Here is a 14488-nt window from a genome sequence, read left to right on the forward strand (position 1 = left end):
ATGTCCTTTAAACATTTTCTTTAATAATTATTTGTTTTTTATTAAAACCAATTTATTAACTTCTGTAATATTGGCTTCGTGCACTCTCATCCCTGAGTTGTTAATATCGTTAAAGTTGGATGATATTATCAAATCATATCCTTCAAGAAAAGAGCGTACCAATTCTTAAAAGGCCGGCAACGCACTCGCGAGCCCTCTGGCATTAAGAGTGTCCATGGGCGGCGGTATCACTTAACATCAGATTAGCCTCCTGCCCGATTGCCCTCTGTGCTATAAAAAAAATATCATGAGCGAGTTTATACGTAATATCACAATTTTTTCTTGGTTCTACATCTTTTTAGAATTAAACCCGCAAAAGGCTTTAGAAGTAACAAGCAATAAAATACTACTAAATCCCACTAAAATACAAACCTCAATTTACTATTGTTAAAGTCAACAATACAAAAGTTAAAATCGTCTGGACTGTAGATTAAGTAATCGTTGTATAATACGGCTAGTTACTGAACAATCTCTCAAAGCACATAAATACGAGCAAACACGTGAAATAGCTGCAAGTGCACAGTCACGCAAGAGCCAGTCGGGACGTGCCTAGAATCCTTTCAAGTCTGCACACCCCACGACCTTCTTAAAGGATATTAGTTTCGAAATTTTGCTGCCTTTACAAGAACAATTTACTGGAAATACCTGCTCATACTCGAATCAATACTAAATGGCAAAGCAAGGTATCGCAGCCTAATAAGCTTTGAAGAGATATTATACATATTATATAGCACGCATCTGCCTCATGACTTGTACAAAGACACGAGGATGCAATAGGTCGGATTGCTCGTTGACTAATTAAATTTTCAGTCTTCTGTACAGACTTTCAGAGCGGAGACGGAATTGAATAAAATACTATTTTACTACTTGGTATTTAATTTTAATAAAACTTAATCCATGCGCAAATCTTTTAGAAAAAAATTATGTCTTTTTCAGCCCGTTAAAAAGTACCAACATTACGGAGTATTAATTCTTCAATGATTTTATACACATTTGCAATTAAGGAAAATGTGGAGCGCGCTCGAACCGACGTACTTCGAACTTCAAAAGAGTACGGCCTATTTAACTTTATTTCTCATTACTATTCACAATATGTCAACTAAAATCTGGATAATAGTGCCACCATTATTACTTATACAAACCATCGATTTTAACAGAGAAATTCGTAATATTAAATCATACTTTTTTGGTTTAAACTAATAATATAATCAATATATAAAGAATTGTATTAATAACACAAAATATAATGCTTTTAATGTTTCGTCATGTTTACCAATATTCCAAATCAGTGCCCTCATGTTAAAAGCATTCTTGTCGACAAACAATTATTGATTCGTCTGATAGCCCTGCTGTATAAATAAAACAGTATTTATTTTAATTGGGTTTCGCATGAAATGGTGCCAAATTAACAGAAACAAAAAGTATAATTAACTTGACAAACATTTCATGCACAAACGAGCGTAATGACCGCTACCCCATTATTTTACGTATTTTAAATATTTCATTGAAACAGACTATGCGAAAGTGAATCTTTTATTAAAGAAATGTTTATCATAAGCTTCATTAATCATTTACGCTTGAGAAGTATTAATAGACGCCACTTACTTGAACGTCTAACAGAAATGCAATACCTATTTTTTCAACACCTCTTATTATTAAATTCAAGTAAAACTGAATTTTTAGTAAGCCAACTTGAATCACAACAAAAACGTCACTTTTTATAATTTTAATTAGTAAATTGTAATTTTGTAATAGTGGTGAAAAATTTAATTAGAAACCAAACAGTAACATTTAGTACCATACTGTGTTGGTCAGTAGGTAAAGCATTGAAAATCGTTCATATCACCAAAGACAGAAACTTTCATGTTACACATCGCAAATAAATGACAAAACATTTTTAAACTATTCCATTAACTTTTTACTTATCCCTTTTGCTTAAGGGTAAATAAGTGGAAGTTCGACTTCCAAAATTAAAGTTTTAACGCTTATAAGATCATAATAGAAATCCCAAAGTTTAGGTAATCGGTTAAAATCAATTATTTTCTATAAGATTATTATATATAAACAAGTATTCAGACTCCTCATTAGACTAAGGAATTGATTTGTGATTCATGATGTTTTCAGATCTTATAACGAAGCACATGGTTTATTCATATTCGCCAAGATAACGTAAAAGTTGGGAATCTTTAGATATTGTGGCGTATAATAAATGAGACAATAACAAGTCTTAGTCTACCATTGTCTGTAATATTGATAAGAACGCTCAAGATTCAAAAATTTATTGCGAAAATGAGTTCCAAACTAAATGTTATAAAACAGAAACAATCAAGATTTAGCTAGCGATAGGAATATAAATTTGCCAAATATTATTGGGTAACTCTTTCCCATAGACATCCAAGCATGTTTTCATAATTGGCGTACAAACCTGAAAACACAAATCTTTAACACAGCGGTATGGTAAACATTTTCGATTGCCACACTCAGCTTAGTTCATTTTGCGAACGCCACATCCTGAAATGCGTCAACGAAATTCTTTCGTCTGCTAAGGATAACCACTTTCTCGACCTTACCGACTGGACCCTTTGCGGCCGGCCAATCCAGACCGGTCTAGGCCCCTACCGTCGCAGAAGGAGCACCTTCCTTCCCCCAAAAATGGTTACTTAAAATATCTAATCTAATACTATAAGATCCAATCGGAAACTACAACGACTTTCAGTGTCCAAGCGTTATCTCACCGTTATTTAGATATACATATAATATTAGTAATAATTAATAATCGTGTTCTAAACAAAAACGTTAATATGGGATAAGAATATATTACAATATATTTGCTAATTAATTACCTTTCCATAAAACCCCATCACCCAACATCCGACATTCAAACCCAAATTAACATTTGTGGCACAGTGATTTACTATAATGTCTTGATTAACCTAAAATGTGAATGTGTTATTATTAAATAGAAGACATTTGAAAGTAACGTTACTGACAGGATAATGTTAAAGGTAATGGAATGTAAAATATTTATAAGCACCTAAGGAAATTTACAAAGAACTCAAAGAACGATCAGTAAATTAAATAATATGACTGGCGTTTTATCAGAAATAAATTCTGGCAAATTGTTTATTAATTTTTAATGAATTATTTAACAGCTAGTGCTAAGCTTAAGTGGTCGGAAGTATTAGAATCACAACCATATATTCAAAAAATATTTTCACTTACGACAAAATATGCAATTAATATTTTCCTGTATTTCTATGCTGAAATTGTCCTTAATTGAAACAAATCATATGAAGAAAACATAAGTTTAATTAGATTCACAGATTATACATGTATAGCCCATTTCGTAAGATTTTTTTTATATGTGCGCAGTAACACACTTGCTCTTCGTAAAGAAAAACATTGAAGGAAAGTAACATGTCTTAGATCTAAACAATGGCAGACGTACGTCAGTCACAGCTGCCTTCGTCGTCAACGAAATGTTGAAATGAGTAGTTTTCTGTGATACTAGATTATAACTACATACCATAACAGGTTTTCCTTCTTGTTCAAAGCGAGTAATGTAGGGACTCTGAACGGGTAAGATGCGCCATCTAGTGTTCGATACGTAATGCTTGCTCAAATATAGAGGGTACAAACCACACAACCCTGGAATCGGGTTAGGGTCGTATCTGAGGTACAAAGGCTGGACAACAAATAGTGGGAGTATTAATAAATTTATATTCCAGACAATATTAGTATCGAAAATAATAAACTATGACTACACAAACGTACGAACTTTAGCAAAAAATTTAGGAATTTTTTTTAAGGTATATAGTTTAACTAAGGTTGTTGTATCGGTAAGTATGGATTAAATATAGATAGTTCTTTAAATACATTAGAAATTGTAACTTATTAAACAAGTATTACAGTTTCTTGGTATACTTAATTCACTATAAACTTATATAACTAAGTTACTTTAAGTTTAGGAGGTTTCAGTAACATGTAAACTGTTAGGAAAACTAACAAGTTGGAAGTAAACACAGACTATCTAATAAGATTAATTAATAATATTTATTCAAACATTTATTACCTAGATACATATATGATAACTCGATTTCGATATAGAAAACAAAATGCATGCATTGTCCTTCGATACTACTAATACTCCTAACCTTCATTTTTCGCAATATTACTAAATACGCAGAAATTACTAAAACATTTTCTACTCATTTATTACTATTTTACATATTTTTTAGATTTCTATCCTATCAAATTAAAAACTAGAATACGCATATTAAACTACTATTGTTTTTTTATTACCTTTTTCTTTTCAACAGAAGAGTTAATTGCGAGGAGAAATTCTTGATTATACTTCAGTGGTTCACCTTCTCTATTACAATAATCTGCGCTCATTATAATAAAGGTATTTCGTTCCATTGGCTCAAGTTCTGACAAGCCAACCACCGCGCATCCATCTTCTAAGTCTTGTGAATAATTGATTTCGTTGGATGATATACGCCCGCCTAATAATAAACCTTTTTTATCTTCAGCGGGAGGATCTGAAGCTGAACAGGTGCAATCCTTGGTGAAAAGTTACAGAAGAAAGAATTAAATATGTATAAGCAATTGAGGTACACTTATTGCGTCTGCGTGATTGAATATTTTATGGACTTTAAAAGTAAAACTCAAGGAAAATACTAAATTATAATAATACTATTCTAAATGTTCGACAAGATATTCGCAATTATTCCATGTTTTTAGCTTACACTATGACACTAATTATGAAGATGCTGATAAATTCCACCTAACAAAAAAGTTGTGAGGAAATATTTATAGAAGCGTGTAGACCTTGCCTTGATTGCTTAGCACTAACATTTTTTTTAAATATTAAGTATTACTCTAATAATTGTTGTTTGTTTAAGGATTAATTGATGATTGAAAAAAAACTTTTTTTTTCTACTTATGTACCTATGTTTTCTGTATCAAATATTTTGTTTATTTTGATAAAATAATCATGATTTGAAAATTGTTGTAAGATTACTAATAAACATATATGAAATAAATATATAATGATGTACTTATCACACGTGTAGAAGGAAGTATAGTTTACCGGAGTAATATACATTTCATTAATAACATCTGTGGGAGCGTTTAAGTATTACGTCACGCAATTTTTGAAGATTCTTGATCCCCTCCATGTCAAGCTACGTTCGCTAACGTTCTTCTGTACAAAATAGTAAAACGATTCGTTACCACCCTACTTATAACTCCTTAGAGTTGCCATGTATGTGGTGTAAAGTATCGGAAAGTCGAAATATTAACAATAACGCATAATTCAATCCCCACCCCGCATCGTAACGTTTTATCCCAAATCCCCCCCCCCCCTCGAATTCGTTACGTAATACTTGAACGCTCCATGTCCAATACCAATACTTTAACAAATTAAATAATATAAAGCGTATTCCACAACGTAAATGTAAGTCGAAAATTTATGCTTATTTAAGCGAACCCTTTGCCCTTCTAACATTCGCAAAACGTCATTCTTATTTTATTGCTAACCTGGCACATGGGGAGCGAGGAGGGCTATTTTCGCACCAAATTCGATACTTCCTGACGACTGAGTCAATACAGTTGGTTTGTTAAGGTTTTCAGTCATTTTACGGAATCGAGCCAACATTAAATTACCCGATTTCATTTGCTCAAGAAACTTATTCAGTTTATACTGCGAAGAAATGTATGGAAATATAAGCTACATTGTATAAAATTTTCAAAGCACATTGTAACTGAATCTACTTTTACAAACCTCTTCCAACTTCGATGCTTCATACCAATTACCAAGACGTACTCTGTTGCAATATACAATTCCTTTATCTTCTTCATGTTTCGACATTATTTGATATGAAAGATGGCTATGTGGTGTAAATTAAAATTATAGCAAAGTTGACCGTTGAAGGGCAATGATTACTTAAATAAATATTTTCCATCAAAATTGTCATTTTGATTTCAATTTGTCAAGTTTGACAAATACATAATTCCAACACCAAATAATAAATAAAATAATGTTAGAATTCAGCCTGGATACTCGAATATCTAATTAACTAGTTTCAAACCAAAATAAACCACCATTTAGAATACTGGATTAAATATGAAAATTAAAAAGAGCGTTCCAATTCGTAATATGCCGGCAACGCATTTGCGAGCCTTCTGGTAATGTGAGTATCCATGGTTGGCGGTATCATATAATATCAGACGAGCCTCCTACCAGTTTAGCTTATGTTATATAAATGAACCAGATTAAACAATAAAGCTTTCCATGTAACATACCTATAACGCTGGGATGTAAGGAAAACCATTACAGCTATACCTACGTCAGGTCCCGGCTAGTTGGGTTCGATTTTCTTCGAAATAACAAGATACTTGAGATATACTGGGATTTCACACGCAGTTTAGTGAATCTGGGCAAAGCTATACACTAGAAACTACTGGTCAAATAATCCAGATCTAGAACCTTTTTAGATTTATTTAAAAATATAAACCCAAGGGAATATATTTCGTAGCCTTTATAAAAAGCTCTTAGTAGAAGGGTCCCTTAAGTATTCAGTATACAAGACGAAGTAATCTTAATGTATCAAAACCAACTTATTTTATATTCAGATAAAATATTTTGTATATATAAAATTTCTGGTATGTTTTTACACTTTAATAGTATTTATCCATCTCCATACAAAATATCAATGTCTTTGTTTAATTTATAAGCCATACATATTGGCTATACAACATCATTATATTCGTATATATTTGATAGAATAAAATTCAACGGTAACAAATCATTTATTTAAAATTTTAACATTTACATACACTGCTAATTTCGCACAAACATATCATGTAATGAACTCCTCAATCCTTAGTTTTGGTCTCGACATCGCTAACTAGAGTGAATATATTCTCCGCCGTGTACATTTTGTGAATATTAATATAATCACGACATGTAACACCACACTCCTGTTTATTTAATTATGAATCAATTTCATCAAACAAAGTGATAAAGTTATATTCAGATAAGGATGTTCGCTAAGTTTATTAACATTATCTTAAACTCTCAATATTAATGCTTTATGTAATAATTCCTAATCGTTTAGGATATTATGACTATGGAACGCGCGACTTCATGATTAGTCAAATACGAGTTCCATTATAAAATGCAAAAAAATTAAGTGTCTACCCTCCTTGGTTTCAACTTGACACATATTATAAAGCACACAGAGTTTTAAAATATTAAATTATATTTCAGATTTACGAATCACTGAATCACGAACACGAATCCTTCAAGAAAAGAGCGTACCAATTCTAAAAGGCCGGCGCGACTCGCGAGCCCTCTGGCATTGAGAGTGTCCATGGGCGGCGGTATCACTTAACATCAGTTGAGCCTCCTGCCCGTTTGCTCCCTGTTTTATAAAAAAAAAGAATGTTGGAATTATTAACGCTTTTAAAATTATATTTAAACTTAAATTGACATTATTATTCACTACTATAAAATATGTCAAGCAAAATCTTGCTACCATTGTAACATACACATACATTTAGCTATTTCTTATTGCTTTTATTGATATAAACGTCAAGAGAGCCTTAAAACAAAGTATTTTTACATCACCGCGATCTTTACTTACCAAATCAGTTGGCTAAGTTTATTTTCCTCAATCACATAACTTTTACTGTTATACTTGTACAAAACTGATTACTTATGAAGTTTCTCGACTTACCGGACCGAAAAAGGTTTGCATCCAATTCTGATTCATCACACACAAACTTTTGTCAGCCACACAATTCTTCACTATGAGTTTTGCTCCAGTCTGAAAATTGATTAACTATCCCAATATTTATTTTATCTTGGTTACTTTAAATATTATGTATTCTTATTCAACTAAGTTACCATAGTATGTCGCAGATATACACTTTTGTTATGCATTTCAACCACTTTTTTATCATAGAAGATAACCTCATAAATCAAATCAGTTTTAACGAACTATTAAAGAAGACATTGCAATACAAATTTATATCAACAATATTATTTGCGATTATGTCTACGTCGAATCAAGGCTGTATTTACGAAGAACATTCGAATAATCGAGAAACGTACCAAAATGTTTAGCTAATATTCTTATAATTGTAAATCGGCTAGTTTAGTCCTAAAAGAGATGTGTATATAAAAATTAAATTTATATCTAGTCTTAATCAACAAAAAATGATGTACGCTTCATTAGAAATACGCCGTTTCATTTCATCTAAAGTACGAAGTAAAATCTTTGTGTATATTGGGTGGAGTTGTAATTCGTTAGACAAAGCACCTTAATGGGACTGCCAAGCCCTTCTAGTCGGTCTTTTGCTAGCAATGGCATCGTAGTCCATCGACAATTGGAATCCTTTGTAGAACTCAGTCGAATTGGCATCCTATCTGCCGGCCCGGGCACTGCCTCCGTTGTGTAACGAACATATAACGGGGCTGCCTTGATAAACAAAATTAAGTTCAATACAATATAGTTATATAATTATTTTGTTGATTTTATGCCTTATTCCTATGTGAATGTCTGTTTCATTTTGTTGTAGATATTCTTTAATCGATTCTGAAATCGAACATATTAGCGACTCCCATCGTTCCTGCAATTCGACTCGCCTACGTTGCCGTTCTTTTAAAACGTGCTTTAACTTCTAGATAATTATTTAATATTAAGTAAGGCAACAAATTTAGTAGTTCTTTACCTCGGGTTCGCCATAATTTTCAGCTCTTAAAAGAAATTCATCGCCATAATTTATCTTATCTCCTCGCAAGCTTTCATCCTTTACACTGTGGATTAAGTTTCAAAATACTGGTTCCTTAACAATGTTATAATTAGCCTATGTGTACAATAAAAAAAACAAACATAGTCTTAGCCAAAACTGAATTTCCTTAGAAACCCAGTTATAGATAGGTAATATAGTTTACCGGTAAATTCCTTTTTCAATTATTGAGAGCTCTTGAACCAAGATTGCCCATTTTGTCCCAATTTTAAAGATGACAATATAGAAACACTAATTGTCATTTTTTAAAGATATCGCTGTTGATGTACTAAATCAATTTGTAAGTATGAAATGATGCTCAAAGCCTATGAGGATTTAACGGTACGGTAGATAAAACTTACGGTCATTTAAAAATCGTCGCCTTTAACAGGCAAAGAAGAAGCAACTTACCCGGCTCAAAGAAAATAATCAATACAGAAATACGTCCTTACTAATGCCCTATTCTGTTCATACTTGATAACGTGGGCGAATTCCGGACCTATTGTGCGCAAGTTTTACTCAGTAAAACGTTACCTTAAGATGACAAAGGTGTTTCTGCAACAAGGCGTCGTGATGGCCGATAGGGTCATGAGACAGCCGTCATTAATATTTTGCATAAAGTCAACCTGCCTCTCCTTCACAAGACTAGAAAGCGCCAGGCCATATTGAGGTTTACCACCACATGTTTTAGCTGTGATGTACGCACATTATTTGGTATAGAAATTACAAATTGAATGTTTTCATGTAATGTAATGATGATTAATTTCCTTTTTACTTTGGTTTCAATTTATCAAAGAGTCGTTTTAGAGTGAAAAATTACAGTGCTAATAAGTAGTAAGAGTACCAGCAAGCTACTTTCTTTGTCTCGTATAATTTGAGTGAAGCATAATTGAATGAATTTATCAGGATAAATTATAGGATAATTGTAAAAAAAGTTGTACAATTACATGTTTATGTAAATATGTATTAATTTATTTCTTAAATCGACGATAACTATGTTTACCTAGAAACAGTTAACTTTGAATTTTCATCAGTCAAAGTCAGAAAATAAGTTGATAAACTATTGTTTTCATAATTTTTTTTATTAATGAAATATAAAATCAATGTCTATAATATTGTGTGCTATAATCACATTTAGGAATTGAAAATACCGTTTGGCCATTCTCGGCTTAGCAGGGCTAGGTATTTATTTTTAACCGACTCTTATTCTAAAACTGAAGGAGTATGTTAATACGTACCTGGCATATCAGAGGCAACCAACTGAACATTATACCCAAAGAGAGCAAATGTTCCACTAATAGCCAGTGGTCTCTGTAATAATATGCATGCCAATTAGAGATCTTTGACGTTAAAAATATAGTAAGATTACACTTACCTCTTTTAGTAAATTACTAAACAATGTCCTTGACCTTTGCAACAATAGCTCTTTTCTTTCCCTTTTACGCAAAAAAATCTTGAAGTCATACTGGGAAAATTTTTTTTTCTAATAAACTGTTACAAAATGCAGCGATATAATAACAAAAATGAAGAAAATTTTATGTTGTACTTTTTCACAACATTTTTGTTAAACTGAATACAGGAATTCTACCTTATTTATGTAAAATATCATTAGTTTTAGGACTTCATGGTTAAATTGAAATAATGAAGTACCTATTGACCAAATAAATCTCGCGAGGCGGTAGTTCTTCAGGATTTACCGCCTTAGGGAATACTTACTTCGTTCTTTAATCTTTCTTCGCTCCAATTACCAACGAGAACCATGTTATTATACGCCATTTTCCATAAATATATATGGTATTAAATTGATATATAGTAAAATAAAATAATTGTTTAGTGACTAATGTCTGACAAGTTTTTGGTCCTTTATTCACTGACAGCTTGATCATGTCAGACGTGATAATATAGACATTTACAAACAAAAAGATTATAAGATTTATATATAAACCTATAACACTTTGGGTTTAAAGTGTTAAAAAATATAAGATGCGAAGAGATTACTATGACAATTTTTAATCATCAATTTTGCTTGGGAGTAAAGTTTATTAATTTTTTTATCGGTCATCCTGAAAACAAGTTTCCCCGTGTTTCCCTCTGCTTTAACGCCAAAACCCAGTAACCTGTCTCAATACATTTTTGACCATCTGAGATAGATATCTTAATCCGAATATTGATAAAAGTGTGCCAATTACCAATCAACGGATCATAATTACCATCTGACGATACAAGCTATCCATGGTAGGTCGGATCGGTGTACTTGAATAGACCTTTGTATGAAAATGACAGTTCAACTGTGCCAATATCCTATCTTAAGATTTTAACTTACACCGGTTTTTAAAATAATTTCAAAAGCTATTTGATATGTTTTAAACATAGACATGTATATTTTAATATTATTTGTACGGTTTTATTTACTTTATTTGGTTTATATTGATTATCAAATATGAGTGTAAAGAGCGAAGAGATTGCATTCTATCCGTCGCCAAAAATGGATTGTCTTCGTAGGGTTTGGTTATTGGGATGCAGTTAGGAGATCGATCGACTGTCACGGTCTGATGATGATGGATTAACTAAGTAAAAGAGTATTTCGATTTTTGTAATTTAGCGCCGTATGATTTAATGCAGGCCAAAATTGCAACACAAATATTTTCAATAAATTAACAAAATATGTATGTGTATCTTTTTAAAGAATAAAGCGAAGTAGCCCCCGTGTCTATGTCTAGCCAAGATCTATTAAATTACGCAACAGATTTAAATGTGGATGGATTTTTTATTAGTAGACGAAGTATTCCACAACGAAGGCTTATATGTTTGATATCCTAATATTACATATATTTTGAAAAATCCACTCTCCTCTGTATGTATCTACTCTTAGAAATTTAGATTTTTGATATAGGTTAAACATTACTTGATGGGATGTTGTCGGGTCGTGGCACAGATGCCGTGTGTGCGATAAAACTGGAGCGTAGGGAATAATAATAATTATACTGCTAGTTGATATTCGATCTCGAAACTGGAACAAGCGTACAGCGCTCACATTTTTCAATTGAAGCAACAGAAATAGTTATTTTATGGTGTAACGTCTCGATATCCAAAGTATTATTAAATGTTTAAATTCTAAAACAGTGCTTACTCGGTGTTACAATTAAATATCCTGTTTTCATAAATTTTAGTGCCAATCACAAGTTTAAAATGTTGAGGTCAAGAGTCGCGATAATACTTTTAATTGCTTCATCTGTACAAGTTGAGTCTTTAAAATTTTCATCTTTAGATCTAGTGTACAAAAAAGGGGTGGAAGCCTATTCAAATGAAAGATGGTCTGAATGTATTGTGCAATTAGAAGAATCACTACATTTATATAAAGTTTATAAAAGGATTTTAATCAACTGCAGACTTAAATGCAAGCATGATGCACAGTTTACAAGAATCCAAGATAATATTGAAGATCTTAAAATATATGAATTGTATTTCAACGCAAGACAGTGTTTGATAAACTGCAATAATCACGCTTTTGAAGATGTACGTATGTATAATAATGTATCAGATTCAACAATTTTTAATATGCAGACTAGAAAACCATATGAATATTTGCACCTATGTTACTTCCAAATGTATGCTATGTCAAAAGCAGCATCAGCTTCTTATACATTTTTAGTTACTAATCCAGACGATCCAAAAATGAAGAAAAACTTAGACTATTATTTGGAGCAGCCTGAAGTTGACATAAACGAGGTGGTTGACCTTGAAAGTGATGACTATCAAATACTTTACAGACTGGGTCTTAAATCATATCACGCCAAGAAATGGGGTGAAACAATTGCCAATATGGAAGAAGCATTAAATGATTATCTGTCTTGGGAAAACAACTGTCGAATGGAATGTGAGCGCCAGCCCGAACAAGAGTGGTCACCGGAAATAACAATTACAATATCAAATTACATGGCGTCACTTCTAATTTGTAAGCAAACCTGCCAAGATGAACTGAAACCGCTTTACAATTCTGGTGTTGAATTTATTGCCGACCTATTAAATTATATACAGATATCGTATTACAATTTAGACAGGCTGGACGATATGGGGAAAGCAGTAGCCACCTATTTACTTCTGTTGCCAAATGATGAAGATATGTTGGAAAATAAGAAAATTTACAGCACATTAATTAATGAAAGTGCCTTTGTTGTCAGATCAGATGTAGTTCATTATTTAAAAAGAGACACATATGAAAAGCAGTTAATCACGTTTTTTCGTCAAGAGAATCATAGTAATGACGTTGAAACTACTAATAAGGTATAATAATATATAAAAACGACTACAATATTATGAAACCAGGGTGTTACTCAAATACACATACCTATTATTAAACTTAAGTAATGATAATAAGGTGGAATTGCTTTTATATAACTACTCTCTATCAACTGGTAAAAATAATCGAAATCCTAGTAATATTTTTGTATCATGTTGTTATTATATATATGTATTTGTATTACCCATTTTGGATGGGGTATTAAACAATAAATCTAATAAAATAATATCTATGGTGCCGTCATTTTATCGATATATAACAATATATATAATATTTAAACTACCTAACCTGACATATAATCTACAAGTAATAAAACTATTAAATTAATGTAGAATGTGACTATTAAGGTTAAAACTTAAAACTACACCAAAGAAATACTAATTACTAGTCGATCCGATTATCAAATTCGTACGGATTTGTATACAATTTTCCACAGAAATAACTGATTTAAATGAAAGCTTTAGTTAGTTTACTATCTATAATTACAATATTGAATATTGTGCAGATTCAAACTAAAGAACCTAACAACTTTTTTATTTATCCGTATTCGGAAGTAAAAATAAACTGACAAGTGTATGAATATTGAATGCTGTGCAAGTCGACCCGACTCTGTAGTCTCTTTTATAATTGTATTTTTTTTTCAATAATAAATCGTATTAAGGCGCTAGGTGTTAGATAGATAGTTATATAATTAATTTTTACTTCTTATTATAAAATTTTCTTGTCTATTGTCTTCTTTCTTCTTGTCTATATTTCTGACAAAATACGGAGAGCGTGTATGTGGCCAGAAATTCATATACAAAATTCTCTATTCTAAAAGAATATTTAGTAATTTGTAAATAAAGACTTTAAGAGTTCTGTAGAATCGAATATATGGTAAAAACTTTGAGAACTTCATTGATTCCAAAAAAATACAAGACAAGTTCTGAAATTTTGTCCTTTAGTTTAGTATTTTCCTCCATGATAGTTTTCATTTTCTCGTCTAAAGCTTCCATGGCGCTCTTAGTTACGGAGTACGGTAATACGGAGAGAAACCAGTGATACCACACAAGAAACGAAATTTCCCCAGTCATGGATAAAAACATGGAATTACTTCTAAACAAACTTGATGAGAAATTAAAAAAAATCAAACCGAACTCATAATAACAATTAACAGTATTCATAGACAAATACGTCAATCGTCTGTCATTTCTTTTTTCAAGAGTTTATAAAATATTATCGTAGAAATTAGTATAGCTAAATTTGTTGGATAATACTTAAAATATAATTATATTTGTTTATTTAAAACCATTGTTAACTGTAGATATTGTATGTAACATGGCAATACGAAAACTAAAAAATATAGAAAATGTG

General features: G+C 31.6%; 2 protein-coding genes across 3 annotated transcripts; one reads left to right on the forward strand and one right to left on the reverse strand.

Annotated features, from left to right (window-relative positions):
- Positions 1-2339: 2339 nt before the first annotated feature.
- On the reverse strand, positions 2340-10663 carry LOC110995836 (cilia- and flagella-associated protein 161). Of its 2 annotated transcripts, XM_045628922.1 has the most exons (12): positions 10552-10663; positions 10211-10300; positions 10074-10146; positions 9370-9526; positions 8779-8863; positions 8367-8525; positions 7782-7871; positions 5581-5743; positions 4342-4586; positions 3566-3724; positions 2883-2972; positions 2340-2464 (listed from the first exon to the last, which is right to left on the reverse strand). In XM_045628922.1, the coding sequence occupies exons 1-12, from the start codon at positions 10609-10611 to the stop codon at positions 2372-2374; spliced, it is 1464 nt and encodes a 487-aa protein (XP_045484878.1). In that variant the 5' UTR covers positions 10612-10663; the 3' UTR covers positions 2340-2371. The 2 variants fall into 2 exon arrangements, with proteins under 2 accessions (XP_045484878.1, XP_022118883.1); XM_022263191.2 differs by lacking the exons at positions 2340-2464; positions 2883-2972; positions 3566-3724; positions 4342-4586; positions 5581-5743 and adding an exon at positions 6891-7023.
- A 1137-nt stretch (positions 10664-11800) lies between these two features.
- On the forward strand, positions 11801-13361 carry LOC110995838 (cartilage-associated protein-like). Its single transcript, XM_022263196.2, has one exon. It carries the CDS (start codon positions 12025-12027, stop codon positions 13123-13125), a length of 1101 nt encoding a protein of 366 aa, XP_022118888.1. The 5' UTR covers positions 11801-12024; the 3' UTR covers positions 13126-13361.
- The last annotated feature ends 1127 nt before the right edge of the window (positions 13362-14488 follow it).

This window comes from Pieris rapae, chromosome 1, assembly GCF_905147795.1.
Source record: "Pieris rapae chromosome 1, ilPieRapa1.1, whole genome shotgun sequence".
In the NCBI taxonomy this organism is placed as follows: Eukaryota; Metazoa; Arthropoda; class Insecta; order Lepidoptera; family Pieridae; genus Pieris; species Pieris rapae.